Source organism: Motacilla alba, chromosome 8 (genome assembly GCF_015832195.1).
Source record: "Motacilla alba alba isolate MOTALB_02 chromosome 8, Motacilla_alba_V1.0_pri, whole genome shotgun sequence".
Taxonomy (NCBI): Eukaryota; Metazoa; Chordata; class Aves; order Passeriformes; family Motacillidae; genus Motacilla; species Motacilla alba.
The window spans coordinates 5957397-5976075 of record NC_052023.1 but is presented as its reverse complement, the minus strand read 5'-3'; the positions used below and the strand labels follow the sequence as shown (position 1 = coordinate 5976075).

The window sequence follows — 18679 nt, the reverse complement described above, 5'->3', positions numbered from 1 at the left end:
GCCTGTCATTGGATTTTGGCAACTTCTGAGTCTTAGAAGGAAAGTTCATATTTTGTTTCTGCCTGTGTCAGTCTCCCTCTTTTCTGTTCTCAGCTGTCCTTCCTAGTGGCCATCCCTGCGTTGAACATCAGTAAAAATTAAAAGGTTTTCATTACAAAGATATTGTAGGTTTTGAAAGGTGACTGGGTACATCCCAAATGGGATCCACATCCTTAGTACTTGGGTATAAAGGACAGAAGTTAATTGAATAAATATTGGCAGTAAAACAAACAGCATGTTCTGTTTTTACTGGCTTGACTTTAGCTCTGCCAGAGTGCCCAGCAGATTTTTTCCCCTACATTTTATTGTTATGAACAGGTATATTGATGCTTGTTCATATTGGAGGGGGAAGGGAGGTAGAATGACATCAGAAATAGATATAAAAGTAATGTATTTTATTTCACGATTGATCCTTGTTTGGTCATGCTGAATATCCAGTTTCATGGCTTGCTTGTGAGGCTTCTGAATTAGGTAGATCTTAAAGTATTCCCTCGTGGGTTTTTTCAGATTAGATGCAAAAAATCCATTCAAGTTGCTGTGAGACATTTGGGATAATACTTTTAGTTTAATATACCTTCCTGTCAGGAAGCTTTTTCTTGGTAATATATTTTTCCTTGCTGCAGTACATGTCCCTCTTCGAAATGTCCCATAACTTTTAAACACTGTGGGGGTTGGGTTTGTTTTTCTTTTAACATCTTCATATCCTCACCAAGCTTTAAGCTTTTTCCATTTGGAAATTCGCTTCTTCAATCCTTCATATTACTTAGCTGTTCTTTTTCCTCACTGGGATGCTTGTGACTTAAATTCAAGAGTGGGAACATGATGTTCAAGAGACTCTGGCAAGGGTATTGTTGTATTTCTTCTTGATATTTGATTTTCTGTCTAACCTGAAGCAATAATAGCTTCTGTCTGGACTGAAATACTTCACTAAATGCACATTGTATGCATTAAAAAGAATTCTTTTTTTTCTTTTTTAAAATTAAACTCCTACCTGAAAATCCAGCTCTTATTCTTACAGCCTGCAGTACAGTTCCTTGGAAGGCAAATCAGTTTTGTCTCTACTGTTTTTTGTAATAAAGGATGGAAGGATTGGAAACAGTCCAGTGCATTGATCTGAGATGATTTTGCTTCAGCTTTTGTCTTTCCTTTCCTATTCCTGCCACAAAAGTATCTGAGAAATGAAGCGTGAATGTTGCTGTGCAACTTATTCTCCTATTGCATGAAAGCTGTCAGCTGGTAAAGGTAGATTTCTCCTTTTTTCCCATCCTTTCCCAGTTTTGTAGCTTGATTTGTGTCTGCCCACTATCCCAGCTGAGGAAAAAGGGAGACATGCCCAGCAAGAGATTGCCATAATGTTACAAAAGCAAGGATTTTTTGTTAATATGGGAGGCATTATCATTGAGGATATACTGGGGTCCACAAAGCCTTGGTGCTGAGCAGTATCAGAATGTGAGCTTTTAAGTATTTGTATTACGTATCAAAATTAATTATATTGGTTTTATACCTGTATTTCAACATTACTTGCAGAAATAGTCAATATTTATAGTCTTCTAGAAATCTTTGACATTGTCCACCAAATGGATGACAGGAAGCTGACTGCTCTTGTGGTAGGAAGAGGCACTTAAGTCTATCACATTACCTGATTTGAATAACGATTCATAAATTGCAGCCTTTAAAAACAAAAAGTTTAAGAGCATTTAAATTTGATATTGAAAAATGCCTAGAGAGAGATTTTGGTGTGAATTCTTGCTGGTTTCTTCAGTGATGTCTGTAAGTGCTGTGACAACATTGTTTGTCCTAAGTTAATGTTTTTCTGGGTCTTTTAGGCTTCTGGTGGTGCTGAAACAGTGAATTCCTCTATGCTCAACTGTGCTTTTATGTTGCAGAGAAGGATGAGCAGCTGTGATCAGAGTAAAGCTGAGCTTCCTGTCATCCTCCCTTTACCTGACCAGGTCTGGGCTGCACAAAGTTCTGGGCTGCATCTCATCCTCCCCTGATTGGCATAACTGCAGAAGTTCCTCTGTGAGCCAGAGCTAGGTTTAGCTTTGCAGTGATTTTTCTGTCCTCCCTCTCTTCCTTCTGCTCCTTTTTGCTATTGATGTATTGCACTGGTATTTTAAGTGGCTGGGACATGTGACCAGAGTGCAGGGAATGGTGCAGGGTTGTGCTTTTCCTGTTTCAGGCAGGTCCTTCTTGCACCAGCAGCATCCTGTGTTGTAACTGTTTTCCAGTCACCCCATGGTTCTGCCATTTAATGGGACTTCCTGTACTCAGTTGTTATGGTCATATATAAACACCTCCTGGTTTTCTGTTTTCAAGGTTGAAGCTGCAGATTTCAAAATAAGTGTTAAACTTGAGAGTAGGAAATAAATAATACCATGAAACAGTATCTGTTCCATGTGTTGTTTACTTTTTTTCTTCCTCTGGAAGAAATTGTTACTTTTGGCATCAATATGAATATCTTCTCTCAGCTGTATATGTGATGCATAGCAAGTATTTTGGAAGGGGAAAAATGGCTAGAAAAGGTCTCACTATAAGGAGGGGAAAGATACTGAGTAGTTCAACACTCTTTTCCTTCTGTTTTAGCAAGAAATTCCAAATAGCAATAACCTTGAGTTTGACCTGTTAAACTGACAACTATTTTATTGGTTAAGAAAATGGTTATATTTTTGTTCTTCTATTTTGATTTTTTTTTCAATTCAAGTCAAAATATGGTTTCTACCTTAAACTAGTAGTTTCAGAGCTTTGTGAGTGGGATCTGCAAGGGAAAAAATCCTTTACTGTGAGGGTGCTAAGGCACAGCTTCCCCAGCTGTGGCTGCCCCATCTCTGCAAGTCTTCAAGGTCAGGTAGGACTGGGCTGTGAGCAACCTGGGATAGTGGAAGGTATCCTTGCCCATGGCAGGGGGTTGGAATGAGATCATCTTTAAGGTCACTTCCAAACCAAACCATCCTGTGATTCTATGATTAATTTTAAATGCAAACACGCCCTAAAAGCCATTTCCACAGAATATACCATATGAAGTATTGTTTAGTGCTGCTATTATTAATATTTAAGTATTATTTTCTAGTGAAACACCATATACTTGCTGATTTGTCCCACACTCAGAAATGTTTAATTACAAAATCACACATTATATATGGATTTCCAGAGAGAACTAATAGCAACTTGATCCTGTGTTTCCTTTGTCACACAAGTTTCCACCCAAAGCTACGTTTCTGGGCTGATTATAAAGCTTGCTAAAAAGACTTTTGAGCTTAGGTAACAAAAAAAAACCCAAAAAAACCAGTTTAGTTGATTTCTCAAGATCACAGATGAATCTTACAAACACATTGTGCTCAGGAGACCTTTTGATGCCTTTTGTTTGGGCATGACTTTGTGTCTTGTGACTGCACAGGAGTTTCCTGTAGGGACAGGGAGCTCAGGCTGGTCAGACACCTGAAGAACAAAAGGAGGCTTGATTTATGTGTGTGGGTGGAGAATGGCATCAGGAGGAGGGAGAATGATGACTGGGACAACTCCAAAATCATGATGTAGAGGAAATGATGTGCAAGCTACTGCCAGATGTGGGAGCTGCATGAGTTGAAGTGTATTTGGTAGCAGTGGAAGTACAATGTTTTGCCAGGCTTGTATGAAACCCTGCTTCATCTTGCATGTTTTTCCATGGTTTGAAAGGCCTTCAGTGACTTTAAATAGCAATTTATTTATCCATGCAACTGTCCTGTGATGCATGACTTTTCCACCTTATTGAGCACTGCTGATAAAATCTCTCTCCATTGAGACTGGTGGCAGAAATCCTATCGATCTCAGTGTAGCCAGGATTTCATCTCTATTATCTGGTGATTTGTGTGTAAAGATACTACATTACTTCTGCACTTGGCTGAGAAAATACAGGAATTTTGCATACAAATCAGTGGAAGTTCTGTCAGAATAAAGGCTGCATAATTGACTCTATTGACTCTGTGGGTGTAATAGACTCTTCTTACTGAGTTCTGCCTGTAAGTAGGTCACAGTGAATGAAAATAAAATATGCATTTCTTCTTGTGACAGTATGGTATTTTTATAAGTAATCTAGTAATTTTTTTTCACTAATTCTTCAGGTTTTTCTTTCGTCCTAATGCCCATGTAGATGCACACACACACAAAAGAATAAGCACCAGTATGCAGATTCTGAGGTGATATATTTTTTGTGTTTTCTGTCTTCCAAGTACTGCTGTGCATGACCTAGAAATGCTGGTGGTAAATGCTGTATCGTGGAGCAGAGTTGTTGAACTTGTTTATATCTAATCTTTAGATGCTATCAAGCTTAGGCTGGAAAAAGTAATCTGTTTTATGCTGTACTTTAACATTTGGTATACGTTATATAAACACATATAATCTCTCCACAGCAAAGTAAATATTATAGCAACTCTAAATTATAAAATTTATTCTCAATTTGGAAAATTAATAGAGGCTGAGAGCATCTAATGTAGTTGCATTTCATTTGACTTCTTATCCTCATAGAACAGAACTTTTTAAAATCCTTGACATACCTGATTTAGCAGTTTGGGAAGTTCAGAGATAAAGGACAATTCCATAAAACAAAAGGGAGTTTTAAACCACAAGTTTCCAGAATTACAGAAATTCTTCAGTAGAAGCAGTAATTCTTGTGTTTAGTATTTTTTTCATTCTATAATTGTCTCTTTGATCAAATAATTGCTTTTATTTCTTTGGACCTGCTCTAAGAAAGAGTTCAGATTTTTTTCTTAGTATAAGATTGATGTGAAAATATATTAGGAATAAGCTCAATCAGACAGATCACCAAAAATACACATTAAAAATATCATGTTAAAACTCACTGTAATAAATGACATACTTTTCAAGTGTGTTTCTCTGAACTAGTCATAAATAGGCCTGTGATCATATTAAGTACTCTGTGGTTGTCTTAGATATGCCTGAGATGTCACAGTAAATTATACAGGTGTCTTTCAAAGGATGCACCATAGACACAGAGGAGTGAGGGCTTAGGCATATGGGAACAAACTGTAATCTAGCTCATAAATACTAATTCTACTAGGGAAAAAAAAAAGTAAAAATAGCTTAACTGACATAATCACAGTAAATTGCAATGTTTCAGCCATTAATGATTCCAGTCTCTTGCACACAGCAGTGATTATGCAGCTCTGTGTGGATTTAGCTTCTTTCACGTGCAAATGCTCCCTGTTAAATTGCAGTAAAAACTGAATTAGAATTCTAGCACTTAAAATAAGAGCAAAACACAGACACTGTTAGTGCCCTCTCAACTGCAGACATAGCATGGCTATTTTTGGGGATAGTTACATGCTCTAGCACAATCTGAATTTCAGCTGACCAGGTAACACTTGCATTAGCCCCACAGACTAAGAACCACCTTTATGTTTTCAAATGTCAGGTATTTCTCATGTCCAGTCGTCCTTCAGTGTTTCTTGTTTGTTTTTTGTAATACTGTTATTCTAGAATCAGCCTGGGGAAAAACAACTTGTTTATCTCTCTTGCCCTTTACTCTTTTTAGAAGTTTTGTGCCAGGAGGGACCAGATAATACTCCTCTGTTTTTGTATAAGCACACCAGTGTAATTCCTTGGACTAGATAAGAATTGCCTTATCCCAAATGTTTTGTCAGAAACAAATTCTGGAGTAGCTTTCACATAGGAATTGAGGAGGGGATTAACTTTAAAGTGGAGCCTGATCAAATAATGGAAAAATTGGAGCGATTTCAGGGTACTTGAGGCAAGGACTAATGAGCAGGGCATTCTTGTCCCTACCTGCTGAAGAAAGCACCTGCAGATACAGAGTGGATATTAGGTGGTGTGCATCACAAACTTCTTAGGTGCAAAGGTACTGGAACTTTTCCTTTGACCAAAGTTGCCTTCTTTAAATGAAAAACAGCTTGGATATTTAGCTTTCCCTACAGATGGGTAGATAATGATCTCTGACCATTGTGTGTAGATTTTTCCCATAAATTCTTTCTGAGTGTGTTGACTAATCTCTTTTTTGAATGTTCCCATTGATTTTTATTTTTTTTTCATCAGTGATCTTTTGGCAGCTGTTCAGTTCTAAATTGCTTTTACCATTAGGGAGCTTTTACTTGCACCTAATCTCACAGCAGCCATTTTGATTAGATTTAATATAACTTTTCTTGCATCTTGCTTTACTAAAAACTGCATCCTGCTGGTTTTCTCCGTGGTTTTCTTCAGAGTGTGGAGGAGAGCCAGAAGGATCTGCTATTGATGATAGATGGTCTGAAATTAAACCAGTGTCCTGAACAGGGAGTGCTTAAAAGGTTTTGATGCTGTGTTTCCATGCAGTAAGCAGACTTCTCATGGCAGTGTTCCTGGATTTATCGTGCCCGAGACTTTCTCTGAGTAGCAGGATTGATGAGATTCATGTGTGCTCCCTAAGGATTGATCATGTTATGCCAGAAAAGTGCAATGTCTAATATATGAGGAAAAAATACAGATTTTTTTCCCCCTCTGCTGAGCCCTGGTAGAGGGAGCTGTAAAGGGGTCATTGGAGAAGCAGAAGTTTCAAAAATTTAGTTTATTAATGAGCACGGGAAAGTCAGTTTCATTTTGGAACTGTAGGGATTGGTTGGTTTCTAGGTCTTCCCTGCTGCTGTAAGGCCTCTCTGTTCTGGTGGGGGTTCAGATACAAGTCAGAATGTGATAACCTTTGTTAATGGGCTACTGTATATATTAAGATCAGTATTTAACTAATAGCGTGACCTCTTTTTGCTGGCAGTATGGAAGATCACAGGAATCCTGCTGCAATACAAGGATTAATTCACTGGTCTGAAGCTTAATTGTTTCCTTTTTAGTTTAAATAATCGTGGGAAAAAAACCCTTCAACATTGGATGTTTGTATCCCATGAATTACTGAATAGCTCCTCAGTGACTTCTACCCCAGTTCCCCAGTAAGATATTTTTTGGGACTGGGAGATGGTGATTTAAAAAAACACCACAGAAAACCAGAAGCCTTACACACATTGAAATAATGCTAACCACTGTTGTTTTGGACACGCCTTTGAAAATTTAAAGCATTGAGACATTTCAAATACTGATTGATTAATGACACAGGTAACTGTATATGTTTAGTGGTGACTGGAAGAATAATATAGGAAGAATAAACTATAAACTATAATAGTATAGGAAGAATAAACTTGATTGGTATGTCTGGCAGGACTAGGCCAAGGAGCCTGGTTTTGGTAAGCAGAACCAAAGAAACTAAGAAGCATTAAAATTGATTCTAGTTGACTAGTTCAGTAATTGAAATTAGTGTTAAGGTGTAGTGCTGTGCAAAAAGAACAGTGCTTGTGTGTGCATGTGTGTACAGAATGTGTAAAGAAAGACTGTAATTTGCATGTTGCAAAATGTGTTTAGTGTAATGCAGTCACTGGACAGAGCTCACAGGGCCTCTGTCCCTCCATCCTGTCTCCTTTCACTGAATCATAAACTTGTCCTCAGTGCCTGCTTCAGGTTCTCAATTGAAATATGGATCATCAGTAACAAGAGTCCTGTAAGTTAAAAGTTCTTTCTAATAAGGCATATCCAGCTTTTTAACACTTGCTGCTTTTCCTGCAGGAAAGTCACCTGCTGTTCTGAGTAATGTTTAATTACTTGAACTTCTTCCTCTTTCTCTGTGCATCTGAAAGCACTTTGGTAGCCACTTTTCCTTATGTCTAGTTTTAATTTGTTCAGATTAATGGTATTGTGGCCAAAATACCTGTGGCAATTGATCATACTCTACTTAAAAGAACAGTGAGTAAGGATTAATTTGTAGTAGATTGGAAAAATATATATTTTTAGGAAAAAGGTAGATAGATTTCAATCTTTTACCTTGTGTGTAGTGAAAATTTTGTCCCACTATTTTGTGAGGCCACCTCATCAGTTGGGCTCTGAGCAAGCTTATGTATTAAAAATACATTTTTAATTATTTCTCACAAACACATACATTATCAGTTCTCTCCTGATGGTTTTGTTACCTGACATAATTAGTGTATATATGCTGAAGTAAACAGTGCAGTATGTTTATCTTTAAATTGGTTGGGTTATCTTTAGGAAGTTTAGAAAAATCTAGATATTCAGAAGACTTGGGGCATTTTTAGGTACTGATAGGTTTAAGCTGCAGAATTCCAAAAAAATAAAACCAATGGAAACAAAAGCGTGAGGAAGGGAACATTGAAACAAAGTATTTTGAGCTGGAGAGTACATTTCACTATAGCCTAAGGGTATTTCCTCTGAACTCCTTAAAAATAAGTGAGATAGAAATCTCAGTTGGCTGATTGATAATAGGTGCTAGCTCACTTAAGCTTTCTTTGCTTCTAGCAGGCTTCCTGTTTCTTTTAATATCTTCCATTTGAGTGAGGAACTAGAAACAATTGTTAATAACTGTTCTCAATCCAATTACAGGCCAGTTTGTTTACAGTCTATTTAATGCCTCTGGAATTTTCCCTTCTTTCTTTACCTGGAGTCCACTGACTCTGCTCCTTTGTTTTTTAAGTACTCCTAGAGCACAGCAAGGAACTCTTTCAGACCAGTATGGTAAAGGTGGCTTGTCTGTACTGGGGATGGGGGGAAATAAAGCAGTTTTAGAGTAGGATTTTGTTCAATTTAATGTTTGTTGTATGTTTAAGATTTTTCTTTGGGCTTCATTATTCACACCAGTGACCTGTTAGGGGTGTTTGTCCCGTATTATGAATCCATACCTGAGAGTTACTATGTCCACACGGAAGTAGAATTATTAGATAATTTATTACAGGTAATTTTCTTGTAAGTAAGAAAATTTTTAAATTTACTTAATGAATTGAGGAATATCTGTGCAAACTCTTTCTGCATGTGTTCCCCTAAAGCTGGACAAGGGACAGAGCTGTAACCACAGAAGAAGAAACAGGATATTGAGACAACTGTGGAATTATGTGCTTGGTGATTACCAGACAGTGTGATTAATTTCCATATTTAGGGTGGACATCAGATCTGTTTGCCTTTTCCTTTTAGTATATAAGACTGCATGTAATTGAACAATATCTTTTGAATTCTTTTTCAGCTCGAGATGCAGATGAGAGGGAGAAGTGGATCCACGCTTTAGAGGACACCATCCTCCGCCATACCCTCCAACTTCAGGCAAGTTTCACTTTCAGTTTTCACTTGTTTTACTTTTTTTTTCCCCAAAGCAGTGAAATACAGTGGCATGACTGCTAATATCCAGCACATCCTGTATAAAATTTATGGTAAGGTTCTGGATTTATTGTTGTACATTTAATTTGGGTTTTGGTTGAGGTTTTTTTGTTGTTTTTTGTTTAAACCTAGGAGTCCTTTTTGGGTCAAGCCTCTTGTATGTGCTTGAAAGCCACCTAATTTGGAAATTAAAATGAGACAGCAGCATTGAACCTCTTTCTGGATGACAAAAATGATAAATAGCTTGTTTGGAGCTGGATATCACTGTGTAAGCTGGTATCAGTGGTTTTCTGGTTCTAAAAACAGATGGTTGGATTGAGGATGGTTCTTAGCTTTAGTTACCTAGTTCCAGGAGTTGGACTCTGTCATCCCTATGGGTCACTTCCAGCTGTGGATACTCTGTGGTTCTATGATCCAAGATCAGTTTCTCATGATACTTTAGAGCTGGACATGTCTGTACATTTTTTTGTCTTGCTGAACATTTTTTTTTTGCCCTGGAGAGAAACCCAAACTCATGAAAGGGATTTGGTTTGTACCATATAAGTGTCTGGTGACAGTGTAGAAATCTTAAAGCAGGTGTTCATTATTTGTGTTGAATAAAGCTTTGGTTGTGCTTTTGTAGCATGGCAGGAGAATTAGGTCTCTTAACATTTGATTCAGTGTGAAGAAAGAGTAAACTCTCTAATATCACTTAAAGAGAAGCTTATGAAGGCTGATTTAGATGACATTTGCCCAATCTTAAGGGTTAGAACAAGCCTGAATTTGACTCATTCAGCTTTAGACCCTTGTACTATCTCTGTCAATTTACCTGTTAGACAGTGAGTTTCAACCTTCTTTCATCTATTAAAGACCACTACAAATTTTTTAGAGAATAGCAGATCCCTGGATAAACATTCCCATTCGACAGTCAGCTTTTTACCCCTCCTACTGTGCCATGTGTATGTTAGAAGTAATCTCTCCATCTGGACACTGTCTCTGACCAAGGGCTGAAGAACCCCACTCTGCAGTGGATGTGAGGAGACAGGGATTACCTAGGGAACAATATGTGGATGTAGAAGGGCTGAGCTCGCTCCCAAGGAATGCTTTTTTCCCCATCCTCAGTTTAGAAAGTGAATAGGTTAATGTGAGTGGTCCTGTTTAGGGTCTGAAATGAAGTAAAAGGAATCTGTGCTGTTTTCTCCAACTGGAAGACTTTTTATGACATGGAGATAAGAGTCGAGGAATGAAACACCAGAATATACATTGGTTTTATCAAAATGTACACTTCTATGCTCTCTAGAAATTGTGAGTGTAGTTATATTGGTGGAAATATATTTCATGATAGCAGCTAATAATGGAACTATTTCCCATTACATAACTGTTCACATTCCTGGAGATTTTCAAACAAGTAAGGCATATTTAGAAAAGACAAAAAAAAAAAAAGCATAAGTTAGTAATTTATCTAGTAATGTTTGAGGGAATAATTAAAAAACCTGAATCGAGCACTAAGAAACACATCCTCCATCCTTGTAAATATGTTCACCATGGAATGTAATACTTTGTGAGCCACTGCTGTGTGCTCCCCAGTCCTTTTCAAGAACCTTCTTCAATGTACGGCTCATGTAACCTTTCAGCCTCCGGCCCTTGTTTGTGGAGTCGTGGAGTAGTGATCACTTACACCCCCCCCTCAGGAACTGCCGAGGTTTGCCACGGGAGCTGCTGAACAGGCACCGATTTCAGAATGAAACACCTCCTTGCCAAACCTCCTTCTTTCATGGCTTAGGAGTGTGGTGTTCCTCCGTTCCCCCTCACCGGTGGGACGCGGGGGCGGCACGAACAGGGCCCGAAGTTTGTGGGATGCTCGCAGGGCCGAGCGCGGGGTGAACCCAGGCAGAAACATCCCCGCGCCTCCATGGCCGGCCAGGCCCCGCTGGGCTTCCCCCTCCCTCCCTGCCTCCCTGCCCTGGCCGCGGCTCTCGGGGCCGGGCCGCCCCCGCTCCAATCTCCGTCCGCCGTGTTCGTGACGCGCTCGGCGGGGCCGCGGCCGGGGCCTGCTGCCCTTCCCGCCCCTTCCCGCCCCGCTGGAGGCGGCGCTGCCGGGGCCCGGCGGGCGGGCGGCCAGCCCCGCTGCTGCGCGGCGCTCGGAGCACCGAGGGATGGCCGGTGTGAGTACGGGGGGGCCGCGGGTCGGGGCCGCGGGTGTCCCTCGGGGCAGCCCCGGGCGGGCAGCGAGGCCCTGTGTTGGCGGCCGAGCGGCGCTGGCGCTGCCCCGGCCCGCCCGGGGACGGGAGCGGGGCCGCGGGCAGGGAGCGCCCGGGTGGCTCCGGGCAGCAGCGAGTGCCGCCGGCTCCCGTGTGCCCGCAGGGATGCTGCTGTCCGGATGCGCTGACACGCCTTGGTTTCAGTAGTGTTTGAACAAAACGGCGCTTCGTGCACTTGATGCTCTTTCGCTTTCCTTTTCCTTCGGACAAAACAGTCGAACGGGTTTTTGGGGATTATTGGCTCAGCGGGATGGCGGGGTTTGAGCGCCGCGGCTGAGATTATTTTCGGTAAAGGCATTTTCTTAGGTTCATAGTTTGTGTCGCTAACTAAACATGTGCTTCAGAGTCACTTAAAACCTTTAGGTGTCTGGCTTTGCCCGAAATGTTGTATCTTTTCAGAGTCTTTTTTTCATATTTCCATACTGCTTTTCAGTGTGCCTGTGCCGGTACAGGAGTGTTCAAGTTTGAAAGTCAGACTTAAAGTTGGCTTCACTGTACCAAAAACTCATCTGTGAGCTGTGAGAAACTGTACCAAACCCCAGGTGGTTCGTGTGCTGTGTGAACCAAATCAGGAAGGATTACGAGTTAATGCGAGGTGGAGAGGTGAAGTAGTATCTTTGTGTTCTCTAGTCTGATTAATCTTGCTGGTTTTATTTTTGCCTAAATGTTCTGCTGTGCTGTCTTTCACTGTTTGTAATGGAAGTGTTTTTGAAACACAGAATGAAACACACTTCTTCTGCCCCCCTCCCCCCAAGCCTAAAATGAGCTACAGTCAAGGAACTGAGTCATAAATACACAGAATGTGTAAGGGACCCAAACTGTCCAGAGGGCTGACAATTAGTAATGTTGTATCCAAAGGGAACAAAAACAGGGAGGAAACATTTCAGATACACTTGAAGCCTGATTTGCTTGAATTTTGAAACTGAAGTGTGCTGTGTTTTCATATGCATTTGTATTAAAGCTATTGCTAAAAGTACACGTAGTAGTTCTAGGATTAGCTTTGTTTATGGAAAAGTTATTGAACAGATGGTGTGATACTATTGGAAATGCCATTCTGAACCCTGAAGAGTTTTTTCTCTTATCTCCCCGAATTGTTTCTATTGTGGCATTAGCAAGGCCTGTGGCTTTGCAGTGGCAGCACAGCAGTTGCCTCATACCCACAGGACCTAAGGGGCAGGGTATGCCTGGGGTGAAAGCATGTTGTGGCTAAAGTTTCATGTTTGTGTGGGGAGATAAGTTATCTCACATTTTCTTCAGTTCCTCAGCAGCATCTTCTGTCAAGCAGCAGTCCCATTCAGACAGGACATGCTTCTAATTGTCCTGCTTTCCTTGCTGTCTGTCAAGAAAACCCTGGCAGCACCCTAGTGCTACAAGTACTTTTGGGCAGTGGAATTTGGCTCTGGAATTGTCTCATGAGTTATAATGGATAGCTCATGTCTTTTAGGACCACAGTAACACAGTAACTTCCTTATTTGATCTACACTAATTTACTCCAGCCTCTAAGTGGCCTCTGTAGAGACAAAGGAACTGAAATGATGAAGGTGGGCCATTTCTAACCACCATTAAAGTGAAAGGAATTAAGTGAAAATTAATTGCTTTGTAGATTGGTAATTCCATAATTTAAACAAGATGTTTACTTCCTAAGTAGCAAATGATAAGAAAACTTGATTCTAATAAGTGGGTCTGTGCTGGCTGTTGAGAAGAGTAGATGCAGAGGCTTAAACACTGAGTTACACCATGGCTTCACCAAAATGTAGGAGTTGGTGCTGCTTCTGGAAGCAGTCCTGTCTCACTTCTCCTAGCAAAAGGGAAGAAAGAGGCAGTGTGGCAAGAAGGGTGGAATTTGGAACATAAAATTGCTTTTCTTCCTGCTCTCTCTTTCTGCGTTTATTTTTAACCCTGATTAGTTTCCACATTGAGTTGTTTATGTGACAAGGTAAATGTTTATGCTGAGTCAAAATAAAGAGCAGAGTGAAGGCTAGAGTAAACAGCAGGGGAACTGATTTGTTTCCCGTTCATTTATGCTGGTGGTGCAAAGTGTTTATGAAATGTTGATAGTAGCAGTTCACTTAGTGCCACATTAACCAGGACTTTTTTCTGACCTTCTTAAATCTGTGAGCAAGAACACAAGGTAGAGTGAAACTTCCTTGTGTGTTAAGTATATTACACTCTGAAGTATGCTGTATTGTTATTAACTGGCTTTTCAGTGCTGCTCCTTTTGTGAGTCAAGAATTCTTGCATAAAACTAAAACCTGGCTCTTTTAGATTAAGACTATATCCAGTGTAGATGTTTTTCAAGTACTAGTAGGAGGGCATAGGGTTGGCAGCCATGCTGCCCTTTTCAGATTTTGCTAGTGAAATAGTCAGGGTAGTGTCTGAATACCCTAGAACATGTGCATTATCTACACTGATTATAGATTATAAAGGCAAAGGAATGGGACTCATATATACTTAGTATTTGTGAGGTTTCAGAATTGTAACCTATGCTTTAAAGAGAGAATTTTACATCGGTGTGTACATGTTTCTGACTTCTGAACTTTCTGTTCTCCTTGAAGATCTGACAGTATCTACAGATTCACAGTCTTTGCTAAGCATTTTGTGTTTTGCAAAGTAGAAACTTTTTTTTTTCCTCTAAGAATTGCAGTATTCTGTTTGGAAGGGTCATATGCTTTCCACAACCTATATATTTATTTTTAAACACATTCTGAGCTTCAAATATTGCATAAAAATCTAGCAGATAAAAAAATAGAGTAGGTTTTGCCACAAAAGTGCCCTTGTTTAGTGGCTTACAAGTTGATTTCTTGTTTTTCTTCAATTTTTTATCAGTGGTCCTTACAGGCAATGTCCAGCTCATTGAAATCAAGCATGTAGGCAGGGGATATGTTTCTGATGAAATATTGTGGATGAAAGGAAAACATTCTTATTCACTCCTTCAAACTAACTTACACAGGAATTTTTTGCTGGATTTGGAATCATAATTAGATGAAGAATGTAGAAGAAGTGTCTTCAAAAAGATAAGAAATTCCACTCTGTACAGTCTTCTGCCTTTCTCCCCCAGGAAAGCTATTATTGTAATGCTTTTATTTGAGAAATATAGTTGAATTTTTCTGGTATGCTTCTTCTAAGGAGGATGCAATCTTTTCATCCCATCTGAGTTTGAAAGAACTGGTTTAAATTAGGCTGAATTACTTCTCAGCACGGACAAGTTTTGAATACAAATGCATTAGAGATATGTGTGACTTCTAATTTGGAGGACAAGGAAACAACACGAAACTCCCTTGGTGCTGGCAGTTCTATAGTGAAAATAAGGCTCATAATATGTATTTTTAATTAGGTTATGTTTTGTTGTTGCCCTCCTGTTTACCTCCTCCAAAAAAAGGGTTGTGTATGAAGGGAATAATTTTGCAGGACTGTTAGCGTGCAAATTGTTTACTCAACTCGAGAGCAGCATGGAAACCCTTTCCTAGGAAAACCATCCTGTCTGGTCACTCCACATCACTGGGGATCCCAGAGATCCCACTGGGACACTGATCTCAGGCTGCTCAGTGTTGCTGGGCCCTGCCTCCTCCTGCAGACACTGGCATTGAGATGTGCCCTGGAGAGTCTGGGCCTTAAGCTTTTGCTGTGTCCGGAAGGGGAGGGACATTCCAGAAGTTGTGGGAGGGAGGGAGGATGAGGGAAAGAATGCCATGGTACCTTCTTCTCTTTTCTCTAGAGTTCTTATCAGTATGGTTTTTTTGGAGCAGTCAGACATCAAATTACCTGTTTTCACACCAAACTTCTTGGTTTGGAAGGTGGTGGTCAGACTAAAATTTGTTAAATGACTCCCTTCTGCAGCTGTTTAATCTGTTAATTCTTCTAAACTTACATTAATTTAGAGTCTTTATTTGAGGTTAATAAAGGGTACCTTACAAATAGATGTAGTTAGTCAATGGAAAAACAAGTTATACTACTTCAGATAGGTACTGACAGTAAGATAGAGTCAGTATATTTCTGAAGATCAGAAACAGTCTGGATTCCTGTTCTTCTCCACAATTTGAAGATGCTTATCTTAGAACCACAGGATGACTTCAGCTGGAGAAGACCTCTGGAAATCACCTGTTCCAAACACCTTTTCACTGCAAGGCAAACTTGTACTTTAGATCAGGCTGTCAAAGGTCAAATCCAGTTGAGTTTGGAGCTCTGCCCTCCAAGGGTGGAGGTTCAGCAATATCTGCAGGCAACCAGTTTTGTCAGCCTGTGAATAGGTGAGCAGTGCATTTTACAAGTTCCTCATAAAAATAGGATTGCTCGTTGAGATGTGCAGATTCCTAATGTCCAAGTTTACCAAGCTGTTAAATGCCATTCTAGTGACTGCTTACCTGTTTCTTTTGAAGCCTCATTTCCTTCATGGCAGGGAAGCAGAGAAAGGGTCCCCATTTTACCTTTACTGTGGCTTTGAGAGACCAGAAGATCAAGAAATAAGCATTTGTTATGCAAGTGTGCACTTTGTGTATCTCCTCTTTCTAAATTACTGCTGGGTTTGAAGTACTGATTGATTTTGTTTGCTGTTTATCCAGACTGTTTTTTCTATGGTACTGCTTACTTCAACTTTTCCAAGTATCTTTTGGTTTTCAATTCTAAAACTATGTGAGAACTTATTAACCTAATCTCATATAAGACAGGCTAATGAATTTGCTGATAAGACTATCAAATTTCATCTTAACTACCCAAGAGCAAACTAGTGAGGTGCTGCAGCTTTAAGTACCTGTGCTTTGCAAAATTATTCTCATGTTTCGTCTCAGTTATGTTCAGCTTGACACTTTACCTGGTTTTATGGCTTTCTCTTTACAGTTTGAAGTTTTAATTTTCTAATAGAACTTCTTGGGTTACAATTTTCACTCTGTGTTTTGTGTGGGTGTCTGCTCAGTTGTAACACTGAATGTTTTGATCAGCTTTTCCCTTAGTTCTAAGAGCCTGAGATTTTAAAATGGCATTTTATCTTTAAGCCACCACTAAAAATATCAGATAGTTACATGTTCACAGTCATAGAGTGAGGACTGAAATAAAAATCAGCATTTTGATGGAGCATACAGATAACACACACTGTAAACCATATTTCTGTGTATAGTATCTTCAGCAGAAATTTCCTGTATGTGGTTTGATACGTGAAACCTGACCTCCAGAATTTTTAACTGAGCTTGCAAGACCATTTGCTGAACTGATGAGGTTGGCTGGTAGCTGTACAGATAATTCCATTTTCAACAAGGAAATTGTACTAATTTCACATCATTTCAGATGTAGTTTCAGGGTAATTTAAACTAGTTTGAGGGAGAGTCAAAAGTTGCTGGGTTGAGGGCACTCTCCCTTCTGCCTATTAGTTGTTTTAATTGTTACACTCAGTGCTTTTTGAATTTATTTTTTGTCATAGTCAAAATGGTTTTTTTTCCCCCTCATCTTCTCCTCCCTCCTCCTTGTTTCATAACACTATTTCTAAATTTGACTGGTGTTGGCTGTCTAATACAGGTGAAGTATCTTTTTTGATTACAAACCCATCTGTATGGATAGATGTATTCCTGTAGAGCTGTTGTCAAGATCTGCATACCCATCTGTAGCACATGAATAAAGAATAATATTTTCTACAGCCGGTAGATGGGTTTATGTTTTAGGCTGTGTGTGATACTGTGCAAGTCATTCCACTTCTGCACAAAAATGCTCACACCTCTAAAGAGCCATCAGTAAAACTCTTAATATGATGGCCCAATACCATACAAAAACAAGAGAAATTGTCTGTTCTGACAGAGCAAATAATGCCAAAGAAAACGTTACACTAATGTGGAATTTTACAAATACAGATTGCCTGTCTTCCTCCATGTGGAATGTTTTTCCCCTCCGGTTGATCTTTACATACTCAGACTCTTGAGATCCTCAGCAGTTCAAACAGCAGTTGATGGTTTCAGCAGGGTTTGAAGTTGTCCTGTTTGAGATCAGTGTGAAAATATTGAGGCTGGTAGCGAGGCTGTCACTGCTGTGATGTTCTCAGGGTTATGTTATCTTGTAACTGATGTTTGCTTCTTTATCCTTCATGGGTTTTTTCCTCCTGTATATGTTTATCCTACAGGGTGCAATTTTTTGTACTGGTTGTGCTTCAGTATTTGTTTCTCAGTTCCATTTGCATTAAAGGTATTATATAAATAAACTTTAATGTGTTCACATAGCATATGTGCATGAAGGCAGAAGATTCATCAAGAATCATCTGTTTTCTTTCCTCTAATTAAAGATGTGGTATCCCAGTGGGAATTTGTTTGGGTATTTAAACCAATGATGTATCATTTTAGAGATAGGGATTATGTTATATCCAGAAGTGTGTTCTGAGTGTTGTATTATTAGGAGAAACAAGTTTCCAAGCAAAAAAAAAATACAAAGGTAATCATTCTCATTGTACTGATACATTGTCCTTGGTGGTATATGTGCAACTAAATGTCAAAATTCAGAGAGAGTGACAAGGATGCAGATCATTATATCTCTGCAGGAACTAGGGCAACCAGGACTAATAATTTTGAACTTTTCAGATCAAAGGTATTTAAGAAAAGATTGAGCAGTTCTTAGCTAGGGAGCTGTGAGTTGAGCAATGCTGTGTGGAGAGTGCAGTTATCCATTGGGTGTGATATGGGCTTCCCTAGCTGAAGTGTAAGGATATGGAATCACAAGACAGTCCTCAGAAAAATGTGAATTCTCCTTTATATTTTATAAAGAAACTTTAATCAGTGTAATTTAAGAGGATTTGTTCAATCATAAGTAATGAAATACTCTGGTGTGTGATGATTATACCCCCTCTGAAAATGTGGAGCAATTTACTGCTACTGATTTAGCTGCAAATAGAAGCTGAATGTGTTCAGCTGTGTGCCTGTGTTTGCACGTGGCAGGATGAGAGGCACGGCAGCATTTTCTCAGTCAGATGGCAGGCAAAACCATATTGCTGTTGTATTTTTTCTGCTCTGAAACACTAATTAAATATTTTATTTTGGTTTGTTTATTTATTTCTAGGGTGTGGATTCAGGATTTGTTCCCAGCGTTCATGATTTTGACAAGAAACTTACTGAGGCTGATGCTTACTTACAGATCTTGATAGACCAGTTGAAGGTATGGTAACTAAATGCTGCATTTTCTGGGTTGGGGGTCTGTTTGTCAGGCTGGATTTCAAGGCCAGCTTGAAAGGAAGCTCAACAGAG

The 18679-nt window shown here is 39.6% G+C and overlaps 1 protein-coding gene across 6 annotated transcripts in view; it reads left to right on the top strand.

Moving 5' to 3' along the window:
* The window catches only part of OSBPL9 (oxysterol binding protein like 9), a 57740-nt gene that overhangs the window by 15665 nt on the left and 23396 nt on the right, over positions 1–18679 (top strand). For 4 of the 6 annotated variants that reach the window (XR_005257840.1, XM_038144874.1, XM_038144871.1 and 1 more), the window contains 2 exons: positions 9098–9174; positions 18495–18590. Coding sequence is in view for 5 of the 6 variants with exons in the window: in XM_038144874.1 (XP_038000802.1) it covers positions 9098–9174; positions 18495–18590 (173 nt within the window). In the remaining variant the exon portion in view is untranslated. Of the gene's footprint in view, positions 1–9097; positions 9175–11243; positions 11373–11901; positions 12072–18494; positions 18591–18679 lie in introns of those variants that run through there. The other 2 variants (XM_038144876.1, XM_038144875.1) reach the window with 2 other exon arrangements.